The 17,322-nt window shown below is 43.6% G+C and overlaps 1 protein-coding gene across 3 annotated transcripts in view; it reads left to right on the top strand.

Annotated features, from left to right (window-relative positions):
- Mob3b (MOB kinase activator 3B) overlaps positions 1–17,322 on the top strand; it is a 172,336-nt gene that overhangs the window by 129,803 nt on the left and 25,211 nt on the right. For all 3 annotated transcript variants that reach the window (XM_051187515.1, XM_051187516.1, XM_051187517.1), the window contains exon 3: positions 12,172–12,374. In XM_051187515.1, coding sequence (XP_051043472.1) covers positions 12,172–12,374 — 203 coding nt within the window. The remainder of the gene's footprint in view (positions 1–12,171; positions 12,375–17,322) is intronic.

The raw sequence follows: 17,322 nt of genomic DNA, 5'->3' as shown, positions 1-17,322 counted from the left end.
TTAAAAACTATCAACAGATGCTGTCTTGAGAATGAAATAAACGTTACAAAGTTGAAAGTTGAAAGTAATGGGTGTTTTGGAGTGGGCCAGCTCTGGGTTGATTCCAGTTCTGTACTAGTATCCCTGACCCGGTGACAGAATCTCTCTATTCAGAACAATATGCATTCAAAGACAAGCTATTGCTTGTCCAATCAGATATTGTTTATTTGTTTGTTTGTTTTTCAAGACAGGGTCTCTCTGTGGATCTCTGGCTGTTCTGGAATTCACACTGTAGATCATTTTGGCCTGAACTCACAGAGAGCTGCCTGCCTCTGCCTCACAAGAACTGGGACTATAGGCGTGTGCCACTAACCACCTGGCTCCAATCAGGTATTTTATCAGTTCATGTATTTTATGTACAAGGGCATAAACTCATGGGCCCTGGAGTCAGCATTTATTTTGACCCACAGGGTGTTTTAAAAATATATATCAACACTTTTAGAACTGCAGACAAGTTGCAAAGGGTAGAACAGAGCATCCATATACCTTGGACCAGGTTTCTCCATATTGTAACATCATCCATGAATTCATCACATGTTTGTCACAAGTGAAGCCGAAGGCCAGAACCTCACTACTCTTATACTCCACTCTGCATTGGAAGTTTGCTGGCTATCACTGACACCCTTCCCTGTTTCTGGATTCTATCTAATTACTGGTTGTGTTTGTCATCATGTCTCCTTATACTCTTCTGAGCTATGATTCAGATGTGCCCATGTGTATATGTGTGTGTGTGTGCACATGTGAGCTCAGGGACACCTTATCAGAGCTTAAAAGAACAACCCCAGGTGGAGCAGACATTAGAGGAACTTCAACATTTGAAGGAGCATTAGTCCAATATTTTGTAACGTGTTCCTTAATTTGAGTTTGTTTGCTTTTGTTTCTGGTTTTTTTTTGTTTTGTTTTTTTTTGTTTTTGTTTTTTTTTTTGTCATAGTAAGGAGGACCTCATGGGTTTGGGTGACAGAGACATCACAAGTGAGTGGCTTACATCCATCACATCAGAGGAATACTCCATGAACCATGTTTACTCCTGTTCATGTTGGCTGACATCACTTGGCCAGGGGTATGTTTGTCAGACTTCTCCTGTGTGAAGTCTCACCCCTCGCAGACCACACTCTCCAGGAAGGGAGTCACCCCAGAACACACCCAGGCTCCTCTCCCTCCAGATTGCATCTGCATAAAATTGTTTCGATTCTTGCAACACAGATACTTTGCAAACTCATGACTTATTATCTAGCTGCGTCATATTGTGTCAGTATGTCCTTGTGGATATTTATTTTACACTTCAGGTTATAACCCAGGGCCACTACATTGATTTTTCTGGTCAGAGTGTCCTAACGTTGGCCATTTGGGAGGTCTTTTACATTGGCTCCTGTGTCTGCTTTACATGCCCAAACTGTTATTGTTGCTGTCGAATTATTATGGTTTATTATTATTATTTGTGTGTATGTGTGTGTAGGTCACAGGCAAACCACCTTATCTCAGGTAGAAAGAGCCTCCCTCAGCCTGTTGCCATACTCTGTGCCCCAGGCAGTCACCACCTCCCTCAGCCTGTGTGTCATAGTCAGTGCACACACCAGGAGTCTGACTTGAACCTTCTTACACCCGCTCCATCAGGAGACATTCCCAAAGGGTTATGTTCCAGCTTCAGACTAACTCTTGCTTTCTGGATCTGGAAAGCTCTCTTCATACTGGAGCCCACTCACTGTTCCTTCTGAACCCTCCTCCGTTTCCGTAGAAGGTCAAATTATATTTCAGTGTTGTAAAACTCACTCAGAACATCCCAGGCCCAGGCCCTGGGTTCGGTCCTTAACACTGCAAAATAAATTACTAATATTAGTTACTCCCCCATCGTGTTCCCCTTGCCCCTCCACCATTGTGTGTCCCAGGATTGTTTGTCAGTCAATCCTGAATCGTTGCAAATGTTAAAAACTCTGGAGCTCCACCTGTTGAGGCTTTTCAGTCTAGGTACAAATAGGCACTTGAATGCAAATGTGAAACATGATTTGTCGAAGGAAATGCCTGTTCCTCACTAGAAGTGAAAGCCTCGAGAGAGATGTATTTCTCCCAGATACTGAGGGAGAAATGTGGACTAATTTTCACACGGCCAACTGCCTTAGATGTGACAAGGCTCACATATATCTGTGGCAGTTTCCTGGGTGTTTTTTCTTAGTAGTGATTCTCACGTTGGGACCTGAGGGCCCAAGTGAGGAGCTACAAAAGTCAGTGTTCGTGACTCCCATTTACGTGCTCACTCATTCATCTGTTTTACTGCCTTTCACACTCAGGCTGCTGTAGCAAACATACCTGAAACTGGGGCTCATAAACATGTCTTCATGTCCACAGTTCTAGAGGCTGGGAAGTCCACACAGTCACAGCCATGCAGATCTGATGAGGGCCTGGTTCATAGACAGGTCTGCTGTGACCTCCCTCCCTTCCTTTTGTCTTTGAGACAGGGTTACTCTTTGTAGTCCTGGCTGTCCTGAAACATCCTGTCCTTGAACTCAGAGATTCGCCTGCATCTGCCTTCCAAGTGCTGGGATTAAAGGCGTGTGCCACCACACTTTTCTTAAGGGAGGGGCTGCTCTCCTGATCTTATTGTCACCAGCCCCTGCCAGTGCTGTCACTGGTGGCAGTGAAGACAGCATGTGAATTTGAGGATGACTATAAATTGTATTTAGCCAATGAATACTTCCTGAGAACTTGCTGGGTACGGTACAGGGATATAACTGTGAACAGATACATTCTCTGATGTTACAAATGTTGTAGTCTTCTAGGAGGGGGGGTAAAGATGATGTAAGATAGTATGTTAAGTACCACTGTGGAAGAAATACAGGGTGTTAGGCAACTAGACTGAGGGTGGGGTGAGCTGGGAGAACAGTCTGGAAGAAATAATGGTTTGGTTGAACTTTGAATAACAAGTGGGAGTTAGCCAGACAAAAATCCATGGAGAACTGCAGAGCTAGCTAGGGGTTAAGAGACTGTGCTACTCTTACAGAGATTGAGTTCAATTCTCAGCACCTCAGGGAGGTGGCTCATGGCTTCCTGTAACTCTAGCTCATTGACAACTCCTCAGACACTGCACTCTAGTGCAGCCTCCACTGTAAATACACGTAATTAAATTTTTTTTAGAAGTATTTTTAAAGAGGTTGCTAGTGAAGAGATGGCTCCATAGTTCTTGCAGAGGACTCAGGTTCGATTCCAGCTTTTACATGGAATCCAGTGCTTTCTGTTAATTCCAGTTCCAGAGGATCCAGTGCCCTCTTTTGGCCTCCGTGGATACCAGGCATGCAAACAGTGTACATACATACATTTATATGTAAAAGTCATTATCTTCAAAACAGAATACAAAGCCCAAAACCCAACACTGTGGTATGTGACAAGAAATCCAACTAAGCCCTGGAGTCAGACGCAAGCAGGAGAATCTTGGCTCCTAATGGCTGCAGTATAGCTACAGACTGTAAGATCCAGAGATGATTCTCTGCAGATAGATAGGCGCATATGTGTGAAATCCACACTTACTAGCTTTATTTCACCCTGGAGGCAGGAAGCCAGTGGCCTTGGAGTTCTATACAGACTGATTTCTTGGTTAAATTTGCACATCAGGAAGGTTTCCCACCTGCCAGCTGGAGAGAGAAGGCACTAATAACACAGGGGAGCCTGGTAGGGGAGGCTGCATGCACCTCACAGGAGATGCTGCAGGAGACAGTGCTGGTGGCCCAAGCTGGGAGGGGCCCTGTGGTTAAAGAGTGCTTTATAGATGAGAATCAGTCCAGACAAGATGTGAGACTAATGACCCTTCACAAAAATGGAAGACACTGCTAATGAAGAAAGGATATTGTTGTGAGGACACTCAAAATATCATATCCAAGACAAAGGTCTTGGTCCTTTTGAGTACTGGGGTTACATTCATAGGCCACCATTCCCATCCCAAACTACTGAGGAACTGCCTGCCTGCCTGCCTCCTTCCCTTCTTTCTCCCTTATTGCTTTTATTGTCCATCCATAAGGACTACTGTACTCTAATTTTCTTAGGTCTTCCTCAGTCTGCTTCCATCTCTGTATCCATAGACAGGGGAGAGCAGAGGCAGCCATGAGGGCATGTGTGGATGAAGGGCAGCCTGTGGTAGCCGGGAAGGGGTGCTGGAGAGGCAGAAGGAGCATATTGTATTTACAGTTGCGCTCCTTTGTGTGGCTGAAACAGCACTTTCTATGCCTGGAAAATAGCACGTCTGAACAGATTAATAATCTGTTTAGAACATATAATCACATGTTAATCTTTTCCTTTCTTTTGCTCCAACCACTGTGAGAGACTAGAGGACAACACAAAGGGGCTGGGGAAGGACAGGGGAAGGGAGATGAAGAGTAGAAGGGTGGCCGGTTTATTTCTAACCATTTGCAGCTGTCAGCTTGTTTGGGGACGTTTTTCTTTTTCGGCAGAGGAACAAAGTCCTGTTCCATGCAATTGTTTTCTTTGGCATAGTGAACAGACACTTTCTTGAGGCGCACACCGAGATAACACGAAACATCTGCTGGAAGAGCTCCGCTCCCTGCAGCTGCGTGTGCCTCCTCATCATGGAGAGCATGGGGCTTCTGCAGATTAGGACAGTTTTTAGGAGGCTGGGCAATGGGGCTGGGCATGAAGAGCAAGCGAGTAAACAAAGACGAGGGCATGTAAAGTCTTAAGAAACATCTGTGTTCATTTCTTCCCCCTTGTGATCCAACTGCATTTTGTCTTGCAAGAATTCTGGAAATGGTATGTTCTCAGCATTGCTGCCAAAGGTCTGTTTTCTTTTCTCACGTGTGTGGGATATTGTTTTTACTCAGAGCTATTAAGAATGAGTGATTTTTATGACTTGTAGAGGGATTTTCACATGTACACGCCTATTACTGAACTCCAAAGACAAAGGGACAGGACAAATGCCCTCAAATCTGCATGATGGCTTAAAGAAGAAAGGTGGACATTTCTAGTTGTTGTGACTGACACAAGATTGGGTCCCTGAAGGATCTACTGGGGTTTCCTGTGTCATGACAAGCTCCTTGGACAGCTCACATGGTGTGCCCAAATACCAGTGTTCTTCCAAATCCGCTTTTCAGAGAAATCTTTGTCTTTGGGCATCTTCACCTGTCCTGTTTCATCCCCCCACCCCACCCCCGACCATCCCAACTATGACAAGGAAGAGGTGGCTATAACAACAGGACCATCCAGCTCTGTCCACTGTGTCTGCTTGCACTGAGCTTCAACCAAGCCTTTCAGTATCACATTTCCTCAGCTAAGGATACTGAGTTTCCTGGAAGTTAAAATAGCAAGCCTGCCCTGGGGTGGGCAGCATGGAGGTTCCACAGCTGGAATCTGACACAGGGATGATCAATAGTGTCCTAGCACTGGCACTTAGATTTGGAGAAGTAAGAGCCAGGCTACCATATTCCACCTTCAGCTTCCAACAAGTTTGTATCTTTGATCCTGCCATTTGGATGGGATAAAAGGAGCCATGAGAACTCTGTAAAGCTCCCCCACATGGTGGAAAGCAACAGTCTCTAGAATTTTCACCCTTGAATTCAGACCCCTTTCATCTCATGCCCTGGAAGGTCTGAAAGCCCTGAGTTGGTCCTTTCCCTTTCTGAGCTTTGATGTCACTGTCAGGTGATGACAGAGGATCTCTACCCTACTGGAGAGTAGGTATTTCATACCCATCCTGATGGGCCATAAGGAGCCCTCTATGAGGGAGACTGATGCAACCCCTGTCCTTGTGGAGGGCATAGCGCCAAAGCAGTAGTCTTAATAGCTGTGCTATGTCTGTGACCTGCACAAGAAGACCTCAGGAGACAGACAACAGATGCCAAAGACCTGACTCAGGATGAGGGAAGAACAGTCATTGACTAGGTGTCTACAAACATTGAGGAATCACCAACTTGTTTGTGGAACTTACGATATTTGGAGAGAGTTCTCCAAAGTCTGTAGAGACAGGTCCTTCTGCTCTGTTCCTCCAGAGCCCAAGGTTCAGCCCAGCACTGACAACAGGCCACAGTCTCTTTGCCAAGTGTTGGTTTTTCTGACCAGGAGAAAGAATGAACATCTTATAGCTCTGAAACTGCCCATTTAGCTTTGGACCTTATGCCAACCTTCTGTTTTCTCTAAAGCTTTCTCTCTCTCTCTCTCTCTCTCTCTCTCTCTCTCTCTGTGTGTGTGTGTGTGTATGGTGTGTATGCATACTTTTTTCTGGTCTATAAAAGAGGAATCACAAAAGCAACAGTTTGTTTTTCTTTAGTAGAGTCTGAAAATGAAATATTCATGGGTGTTTGAGGGCCTACTGGCAGGGAGGAAAGAAAAGAAAAAGCGAGTAAGAAAAAGATGGGTTCAAGCTCGGAATTTACTGGAATTTGTATTTAATTTTCTTTGGGAGAAAAGAGATTTACTAAGTCAGAGATCAAAGGGAAGTCTGCACAGGCTGCCGAGGAGTTATATTCTGTGCTAGGTTTAACTCTCACTGAATGTGGCTTGGAGATCAGAACATTGCGGTGAGACAGTTCATAAACTCAGCAGGGCTTTGTTTGAATGCTGGCTCCTGACAGAGTACCAAGACCTCTAGAATAGCAGCCAGGGCTGTGGAGATGTCTCGTCAGCACCCAGCCCACAGACCCACCTAACCTTTGCCCCAGTTCCCTGACCTGCTGGAACCTCATGAGTGAGTGCCTTGGATTCTGACCTCTGCCCAGACATGTTCCCTCCTCTCATTTTGGAATCTGAGCTCATCCTAATCCTACTTTGGGCTCACTGATTCTGTTTCAGGACTGGTTCAGTTGTAAAGACGAAGGCACACCACATGACCCAAGGGCATCAAAGTCCTGGGGTTTTTTTATCTGTCACTTCTTAGTAGATCACTCATCTGAATATGTTTTCTTCTCGGAATCTTAAATTTTCCCAGCCTTAATCTGAGAGTCACAGGATGTGAGATAGATGGATAGGACAGAGGAAAGGCATATTCTCAAGACTTAGTTCTCAACTGTAAATCACTTAGAGACCTGCCGGTCATCTTTCTCATTTTCCATCTCAGTTCTTATCTACCTGTCCAGGTTGACTGTCATGCCTGTGCCTGGGTTATCATAAAACTAGTCAAGGTTTAGCTAGAAACATCTAAGGCATGCAGTCTGCTGCAGTGAAGACTGTGGGAGGACACTGTCCTAAGGCATGCAGTGCACTGCAGTGAAGACTGTCCTACATAACTTTCTAATTGGATGCAATTACTGAAGCTTATCTTTCATTATTCAGAAACTTAGATTGAAAGAACAAATGGAGTTAATGATTGGGGAAAGAGGAATTTCAGATTCTTTCTTCTACCATACAAACTACATAAAATTGTTCTTCATTACAACGTTCTCCCTTCTTCCAAAAGCATTTCTCCCCATTGGCAGCTAAGTACCCACTAGCTGACCTGTTCCTGGGAGGGCATCTTCTGGTGCAGTGGACTTCTCCTTGGCCTGCTCTCCCCATCACCACTTATTTGCTTGTTTGTGACCCTGTGCTATTGAAGAATAAATCTGAGATGCTTCATTATGCTGAACAGTTGAGTGGTGTCTCTCACACAGGTCCAGAGTCAAGTCAAACTGCAAAGGAACCTGTACTTTGGATTTTAGAATTTGACTGATTTGAAATCCCAGCCCCATTGTTGTATAAAACTACAGCACATACTTCAGAGCCTCCATTATTCATCTGTGAAATAGGAATAATAAAACTACTTCACAGGTAAAGATGGCATATTCAGCCTTCTGCAGCTTGCCTCACTTGTCTTAAAGGGAGTGCAATCATATATATAGGACTCTCTTTCGAAGATTCTGGGCCCCCAACATTTAGTGGTGGGTTAGTGGCCCCATTTCAACAGAGAAAGCTCCAAAACTCAAGTCTTTGCGCAGGGTTTACTTCATCTCTGAGTCATGACACCTGTTGCCACATCATTCAGCCCATTATGCAGAGCCCACATTCTCCGTGGGTTTTTTCATGTGTTGACTTTGACATTCAAGAAAAGCTGGTATCCATGCAGGAATCTGGAGAGGCAGGCAGATCCCATCACAACTGAATGCCAGGAGATTCCCCGACAGAACATCTCACAGCAGATAACTTCACTGTTAAAAGCAGAATCCCAGGCTTCCAAGGACCTGGGTCATCCTTATGGCAAACCTCTACTGTGACCTGGGAGCTGGTGGTTACACCTGTCTTCCCTGGACAAGAAAATGTTCCTTGTAACACTGGCTGGATGCAGAGAGATGGGATCAGCCCCATTTGTGAGCTCCCACTATGTTCTAGGCACTATAGGAAGACCTTACACACTGTGACACCCTCCCCACCTGCAAGAAAAGCCTCGCTCTGACATCTCCTATAGAGCTGAAAAACCAAGGAAAAATAACTGACCCTGGTCATAGAGCTGGTGAAGGGGCTGAGCAGGAATTCAAACAGTCTTAACTTTGAAGTCCACTACAAGAGGCTTCCTATTAAAAGCAGGGTAAATAACAAGAGTATGAGTAGTTTATCAGAGAGAGAAAGAGAGGAGAAGGGAAGGGCCATCCTGCTGTGATGGGAGATGCCATTATGTATATATGTTTCTCATACTGGTTAATAATAAAGCACTGTTGGCCAATAGGAAAGGAAGATAGGAGGGACTAGGAGACAAGGAGGAAATAGGAAGTAGGAGGGAGGAGTCAAGATGGAGAGTCGGAAGAAAACAGTATGCCGCCGGCTCCCCGGTAAGAGAAATACATAGATCAGCAGAAATGGGTTAATAATTAAAGGCAGGGCTAGCCGATAAGAAACAAGTAACCGGGCCATCAGTATTGTATCAAATACAGAGTCTCTGTGTGTTATTTGGGGCTGGTGGCATGGCGGCGGGACATGACCAGCGGTGGCGGGCGGAAAAAACCATACTTGTTACAGATGGCGCCCAACGTGGCTAGTAAGAACTTACTTACACTTAAAATTTAATAGAAGCTTAAAAAAAAGGATTTTAGAAACAAAAGAACAGAGACAAGCAAGGTTTCTTGGTATCAGCATTTTTCTCTGTTGGACTCTGCTTTGCAAGAGATAAGCAGATATTTGTGCGGCTCCTTTAAGGGAAGGTTCCTGACTCAGCATAGGAGCAAAAAACCGCATGGCTTTTACAAAGCACAGCTAACAATTTATTGGTGTGTATGAGAGATGGCAATGGCAGTGACCACATCTCCAAGCCGGCAGCATGCAGATCAAGGCAGTGAGCGCAGCTCTCAGTGCTGGTAAAAGTACCCGCCACCATCTTTGGTAAACCGCGGCTGACACAGCTATGACTTTCATTTTAGCAATGTTGTTCTTTACCAGATAAAAGACTTGTGGCCAGACGAAGATAAAGATTTACAGTAAAGACAGATTCATATTAAAAACCTCTAAAGGTTTACAGTGTGTTTTAAAATATACGTAGACATGAAAAAAATGTTTTTAAAGAGACAAAGAGGAACTGGGTGTTGTAGCACACGCCTTTAATCCCAGTGCTCAGGAGACAGAGGCAAGCAGATCTCTTGTGATTTCAAAGTAAACCTGGTATGCAGAGTGAATTCCAGGACAGATAAGAGTTACACAGTGAAACCCTATGTCAAAAAATGAAAAAATAAAAGTAAAATAAACAGAGTAATAATAAAGGCACGTAAAGATGAAAAGCTCAGAGAGAATCTGGTTAATGTATGCTATTGTGTTGTCTCTACATTGTTTGACTGCTGAGAAAATAACAACTGATAAAGGAAATGCTGCTGGATTAATTCAATTTATATATTTTAAAAATGCTTTGACTCAAACATTTAAGTTCAAGGACAAGTTACTGGGGAAAAGGATTTCTATTTTTGTTTCCACAGAAATTGAAAAGCTGTGGATTCCTTCCAGACTAATGTGGTTTGAGCAAGCCAGACCCCCTGAAACAGAGTTCCTGATGATCCAACATTCAAAACAACTTGAATAAGGCAGACTTACAGATTACAGCCAGGATTTCTGCAACTTCTTAGGATCCCCATAACAGCGCCCCCTATCAGCAGGAAGTAGTTTGGAAAGAACGGCGCCCAAATTCCCAAATATTTATAAATGTTTGTTTTCATTTAAATGGACTTGGGTATAAATGGTTAATGATCACAGCCAGTTCTTTTTAAAGGTAAAAAGGGAATTATGATATAGATATGCATAGTTTGCTTTGGAATGGATTTTCATTTATTGATACAATTTAAGGTCAATTTTGTCATATGTATATTTCTCCTCTTGTTTGTATAGCTTATTTAGAAATGTAATGTATAATGTAGTACAGATTATAGATAAGTACCTATGATAGTCAGATATTATAGTTAAGTTAGTTAAGTTTTCTAGATATACAGAGATGTATTTGAGATGAATAGGCATTCTTCAAACCTTTCAAAGACCTACAGAATATGGCATTTAAAATAATTTAGGGTTTTACTTGACAATGAGACATAAATGCTCCTGGTAACACCACCTGCGTCAAAAAGGAAGATGGACATTGAAGAAACTCATTATGGAGTTTACTTCCAATACGGCAAGACTAGCCATTTGGACAAGATACTGCTCTTGTGTGGAATGTTTGACTTTGTGCTGTATAAACTGGACATGCAGGACTCACAGAAAAGTGACTGCTGATTCAAGATGGACATTGCTACAGAGTTCCTGCTTCATGGAAGAGTCTGCGAGACAGTATGCAGGAAACAGAGAAAAGTGACTGATAAACTGCCAATACAAGAAGACAGTTTCCTGCGTTGCTGAAGAGTCTGCTAGACACACTATGGCCTATGGGCTGAAGATGGAAGATTACAAAAGAACTTCGGGTGACCAGGCAGTGAGTTGTCTCTGTCATTTCTAGAGTTTATATACTATCCTTCTGTGGTCTTTGAAGGAGTTGAAGACAGATAGTTATGGTTATAGTTTTCCTTAGTTAGGTTTACAGATAAGTTACAAATAGGACTTTGGACTCACAAATATAGGATAGATGATAGAATAGTTTCTTTTAATCTTGATAAATGTTAATGGATTAAATATTGTTAACTGTGATTCTTATTTGATAACTGTTGTGTTATATATTTTGCTATGTTAAGGTTAAAACCCTTCTTTTTATTTAAACAGAAAAGAGGAGATGATGGGAGATGCCATTATGTATATATGTTTCTCATACTGGTTAATAATAAAGCACTGTTGGCCAATAGGAAAGGAAGATAGGAGGGACTAGGAGACAAGGAGGAAATAGGAAGTAGGAGGGAGGAGTCAAGATGGAGAGTCGGAAGAAAACAGTATGCCGCCGGCTCCCCGGTAAGAGAAATACATAGATCAGCAGAAATGGGTTAATAATTAAAGGCAGGGCTAGCCGATAAGAAACAAGTAACCGGGCCATCAGTATTGTATCAAATACAGAGTCTCTGTGTGTTATTTGGGGCTGGTGGCATGGCGGCGGGACATGACCAGCGGTGGCGGGCGGAAAAAACCATACTTGTTACACTGCTGCCTGCTGCCTCATCTCCCCTCCCCCCCCCCACCCCGGAAGTTGTGGTCATCAGACTGGGAAACTTGAGGGACTCTTCCAGCCACCTGCCCTTTCTCCATCACAGAAACATAGCCCTTCAAAGAGATGGAGCGGAGTGAGAGGTGCTGTGCCATCTGAGAATTGTTCACCTTGGAGGCAATGCTGTGGGAAACACTTTCAATCCAAATTTGCAAATGGGTAGCTTTGTGGGGTGCATCTAATGCAGAGAGGTGTTTTGTCTTAATGGCAGGAATTTTCAAAACTTCAGACTAGTTGTTAACCTTTTTAAAAGACAATAGGTTTACACAAAACTCCAGGTTTCTGAAATTACCCTGAAAAACCCAAAGTTCTGATACCCCCGAATCTCCATCCCTCTCTGGCCCCTGGAGGCTGGAGTAGGGCAGCCATCCACTTGGAGCTGGAAGTGGGACAGTGTTTTTTAATCTGCTACAGTCCTTTTCCCCTTGGCTCCTGTGTGCTAGTAGGGAGTACCAGTTCCCCTCCCCACCACAGCATCCCCAGCCCCCACATTTCTCCTCTTGGAGGTAAGGGTGGGAAGATCCTTCCTATTGGCTTCATACCTTTTTCTTTTTGTTCCTCTAGGTGTTCCCTTCCCAAAGAACTTCCTTCAGATCTGCAAGAAGATCCTGTGCCGTCTTTTCCGGGTCTTCGTCCACGTCTACATTCACCACTTTGACCGGGTCATTGTGATGGGTGCAGAGGCTCATGTCAACACCTGCTACAAACACTTCTATTACTTCGTCACAGAGATGAACCTCATAGACCGCAAGGAGCTGGAACCCTTGGTAAGTGTCTCGGCGTTATGACGTCATACACTGTGAGAACCAGGGAAAGTGGGTGATAGGGTGGAGCTGCAGAATTACACAGGGCACAGTGATCAGCAATAGACTGGGTACATCAAAATGTCTACTGCAACCAGGTAAGTGTCTGAAGTTGCTCTCCAGGAGGTGGGACAATGTGGTGACATTGTTCCTACATAATGACTTGGGCCAGGAAGCTAGGTTTAATGCTCAACTCTGAAAAAAGTCATTTACTGAATTTCTTAGAGACACCCACCCGCTAACCCCCAGGTTTTATTTTGGTTCTTTGAGGGCTTCTCTGTAATAGCCCTGGCTGTCCCAGAACTTGATCTGTAGACCAGGCTGGCCTCGAACTCAGGGAGATTTGCCTGCCTCTGTCTCCCAAGTGCTGGGATTAAAGGTGTGCACCACCACTGTCCAGTTGAGGCATTTCTTTGATCTATCACTATTAGTCAGGGATGATCAGAAACAATTATTTCCTTAGTCAGTAAATGACCATTTAATACCCACTGTATGTCAGCTGCTGGTGCACAAAGTCAAATTAAACTTCTTATGTCACAGAAAGAAACGAGCCTTAAGAAAGAGCTCTGTGTCTTGGAAAATTTGTTCTTTATACTGAATCACCTGGGTAAAGTCATCGTAGGTATATCATTTGAAATTAAGAACATTTGAGATCAAGCTCTAGCTTGTTATATAGATGAGTGGAGTCTGACTTCATTTTATTGTTTTTGAAAGAGATTTATTTTTATTTGTGTAGCCGTGTTTTGCCTGCATGTATGTTTGTATACCATGTGTGCATGCGGTGCCTATGGAGGCCAGAAGAGGGTCTCAGATCTCCTGGAACTAGAGTTACAGGTGGTTGTGAGCTGCCATGTGGGTGCTGGGAATCGAACCTGAGTCCTCTGAAAGAGCAACAGGTGCTCTTAACCACTGGGCTCTCCCTCCATACCCTGCTTTTATTTTCTTCCCTTTCACTGTTGGCTTTAGTATGTGTTTGAGGAACCAAGGACTCTCAAAGCCTTTGTAACAGGTTCACTCAAATGAAGATGCTTGTCTCACAGCCATCCCCAGTGCTGCTAGTGAGTACCTTTTTACCCAGTAGGAGGCATTGCTTTATAATAAAGCCATGGTTTCTTTTTCCTTGAGAAAATTAAAGTGTGGTTTTGCTAAATATAGTTGGCAAAGTAAGTTTTATCCAAGTCTTTTTGAATATTGACTAAATACAGGGCCCAGTTGTCTGTTCTACTATTTACCCTTCTTTCTTTGTCTGCACAATTGAAATGATGTTTTATTGTTAGTTGATACCTGAGGTCTACAGCTCACATGACTACCACTGAAAAGATACTGTGTTATATTCACGTATCCCTACAATAAGAGCTGAGCCCAGCTCTGTGAAGAAGCAGCAAATCAGGTAGGAACCAGAGGGGACAGAGGAATGGTCGTAGAGTATACCAGCATGCTTGCGGCACACAGGCTGTTCCAGTCGTCTGTTGCTTTGCCCTGCCATCTTTGGTCTGATAACCTCATGTGGGAGGTGTTTGGCTGTGGGCTCTAGATTGGCTTTGTATGAACAAGTCATGAGTAAATAGTTTGCCACCTCAGATGTTAACTAACTATGGGAGAGAGGGTTCCCACTCAGGGTCAGCAAGGTCCCAGGGATTATAGAAGCAAAATGCAAAAGAAAGAAAGAAAGAAAGATTAAAAAATAAAAGACATATTAACTATGCATGTACTGTATATCTGTTAAAGAAGATGTTGGTGAATCTCATGCTGCCTTTAGGAGTTTAATTCATGGTCTACAATTACACCAAGGAATACACACCAAACACATTGCTTTACCTATAGTTTCGATGTCTCTCCCGTCATTGGTTAAAGAATAGGTGGTATCTTCACTTTCTTTCCACTAGGATCTTAGAAAGCATTTGGGGACAGCCCCCAAGTTATCTCTGAGCATCACTGTTGGATTCACATAGCAAAAGACGTAAAGGCGCTGGTGGTGTGTTTGCTAGTCTGTTCTGTATGAAGACCACTTGAGAGTGTAAATAACCACCATGAGAGTAAAGGTTGTACAAACAACTCAGGGGAGTGTAAAGACTGGAAACTGTTGATAAAGCTAATCTCAGGAAATGTCAAGGGCAGTGGAAAGAGAGGGGCCTTTAATCGAAGAGACACAAAAGTGCTGCTGCTGGGCCATGGAGTCAGGTCGTCGTCATCCGTCATCGCCGCACCCAGGTGGATGGGAACAAGTCCCCAGGGGCTGCCAGAAGCAAGAGCTCTGCTAGATGCTCAGACTTTCAGTGTTGCTACGTTAACAAATAAACATTAGAAGGATAGGGCTGAGTATCAAGTTCTCCTTTATACACAGCCGCATAATGGCTATTGTCGGGGAGAGGGGCTAAGTCAGCCGGGAGAGAGAGCCATTCTTTGCTAGCTTAAACCTCTCTGTTGTGTTCTATTACTGAAGGCCCCAGGAGCTGGTGCACCTGGTAGTGCCAGGAGCTGCCTTGCAGTCCCAGCCCTGCTGCCAGGCCTGGAACAAGCCAATATTCTACTAAGGACTTCTGTAGGGGGCCTGGGAGAAAAAAAAAACCATTATTATTCTTACTAGGAATTGTTATCGGTGGAAGGGATCAAAGAAGTACTGGGTGCCCCCCCCCACTCCAAGTTTGTATTTCTTGAACTCATACTTAGCGTTGTTTTCTTCCCACGTTTATGTTGTGTTGATCATGGTGACAGGAAAATTAATTGTAATAAGTAGTGGTAAGTAGTCTTAAAATAATTGCATGAAATTATGTGTTGGCTTGGTTTTACACACTCAAACCTGGATGCTGTGACTGTTTCTGGGTTTAATGATCATGTGATGGCCAGGCATGATGATGCATGCCTGTAATCACAACACTCTAAAAGCATACTCAGGAGGACAGCTACAATTTTGAGGCTATCCTGGTCTGCATGGACAGTTCCAGGCTAGTCATGGCTTCTTAGAAAGAACTGTTCCCAAAATAGCAACACCAGGGGCTGTTCAGAGCATGGGCTGCTTTTTCAGAGGACCCCGGTTTGATCCCAGGATCTTCACAGCAGCTCACAGCTGTCTGTAACACCAGTTCCAGGAAACTCGACAACCTGTTCTGGTTTTTGTGGACACTAAGTATGCACACGGTGCACAGACATATAGGCAGGGGAAATGCCCCATACACATAGAATAAAGTAATTTTTAAAACCCACAACAATTGATGGTGCCAGGCCCAAGTGCTTAGTATGTCCAGTATCACTAAGAGTGTTGTACCTGTGAATTGGCACTAATGACATTTTGTTCATTGATATCTCAGTATTAGACTCTATGTCTAGTGTTGCAAAGTTGTAAAGTACATATTGCAGTCCCAGACCTAGCATCAAATCAATACACTTAAATTTGTATTTTCTTATATTAATTTATTGTGTGTGGGGGGAGTATGCTTGTGTTTAGATGTGTGTTTGTGTACATGCAGCTACACACAAGTGCAGACATGTGAGGCAGATAACAACTGTGGGAGTCAGTTCTTTCTTTTCATTGCTGGGCCCCAGGATCTGGACATCTAGCCTGGTGGCAGAGGCCTTTACCCACTGAGCCAAAATCCATGTAGTTTTTATTTTGTGTAGTCTAACTACTCCATATGCTCAAAACAGTTTGTTCAGATATTATGTTTTATGTAAGAGAGCTAACTAAGTTTGGGGAAAACTTACAACACAGCCCAGAAAATATGCAATAATGAGTACCTTCTTCATCCCCGGAGGATGAACAGTCAGGGCTTTGCCTTTAAATTCTGGTCATACCTTCTTCGTAGGGTAATGCAGCCAGAGGTCAAAGGGTAGCATTTGTTCAGCCAGTCCCCTTTAAAACATCAGCATTCCCACAAGTTCACCAGCACCAGCGGGCCATTCCTGGAGTCATGCGTGGAATTCCACAGTGTAGAACTTAAACTCACCTGGGTCTTCCCCTCCCATCTACCATGTACAGCCAGTCTTCCATGTCAAAGGGTCACATGATTGCACTGGAGCAACACCAGCTGAGCATCTGGCACATAGGTTATCTGCAGGATCCAGGACCCCACAAGGGTAGGAAACTCAGTATCACACACACAGCCAGCATAAGACTATAAGACTCAAACCCGGGGCTCCAACCCCAAACTTACTAACTTGTAACCTTTAACAAGATATTGAAACCACCATTTTCCTCATTCACAGAGTAACCAAAATGGAATTATTAAAGTGACAGATGAAACACGCAGTAAGTGCTTAAGAAATGTTAGATATTAAGTTAGATAATGAATTTGCAGAGGTTAGAACTCAGTAAGTAGAGCAATTCCACTTCTCCCTTCCCTGGCTCTCATGGTCTTTTATCCATCCTAGTGATGCCTTAGAGCAAACAGTTAATTGTATTTGTATCTGTCTCTCCCTTGGGGTCGCCAGTTCTGTGCAGGCAACTAGTAAATAAGATGTGTTCCTGAATTGTCCATGGTCCTTGATACATAATAAATACTTGAATTTTTTTTTTTTTTTTTTTACATTTGGGAAGAGTAGTTTAAGGATGTGTTCAAAAAGATTATGCATAGCTGTTCCTCCTTGGTACCACCCTTGTTTCTTAATTACAATTTAGCTATTCATTTATAAGGACTACAGTTTCATCCTGACTGATTAATAATAAAGATTAAAAGCAAATTAAGATGCAGAGCAGTGGAGGGACCTGTTTAAATTGTAGGTCTGACAGCATAAGGTAAGACTACAACACCTAGACATTCACCCAGGAAATGTTGAGTGTTCTCGTACTGCCTCACATGCCATTACCTAGCACCGCAGACCCAAGCTAACCAACCAGCACCCTCCATCTTAGTGCTGAAATCCCATGTTCTCGGAAAACCTTGGTCTCCAGCAAACTGGGACTATTGTTCATCCT

The sequence above is a fragment of the Phodopus roborovskii genome, unplaced genomic scaffold, assembly GCF_943737965.1.
Source record: "Phodopus roborovskii unplaced genomic scaffold, PHOROB, whole genome shotgun sequence".
Lineage (NCBI taxonomy): Eukaryota > Metazoa > Chordata > Mammalia > Rodentia > Cricetidae > Phodopus > Phodopus roborovskii.
The sequence above is the reverse complement of the archived record's forward strand: the minus strand, read 5'-3'. Positions and strand labels throughout refer to the sequence as shown.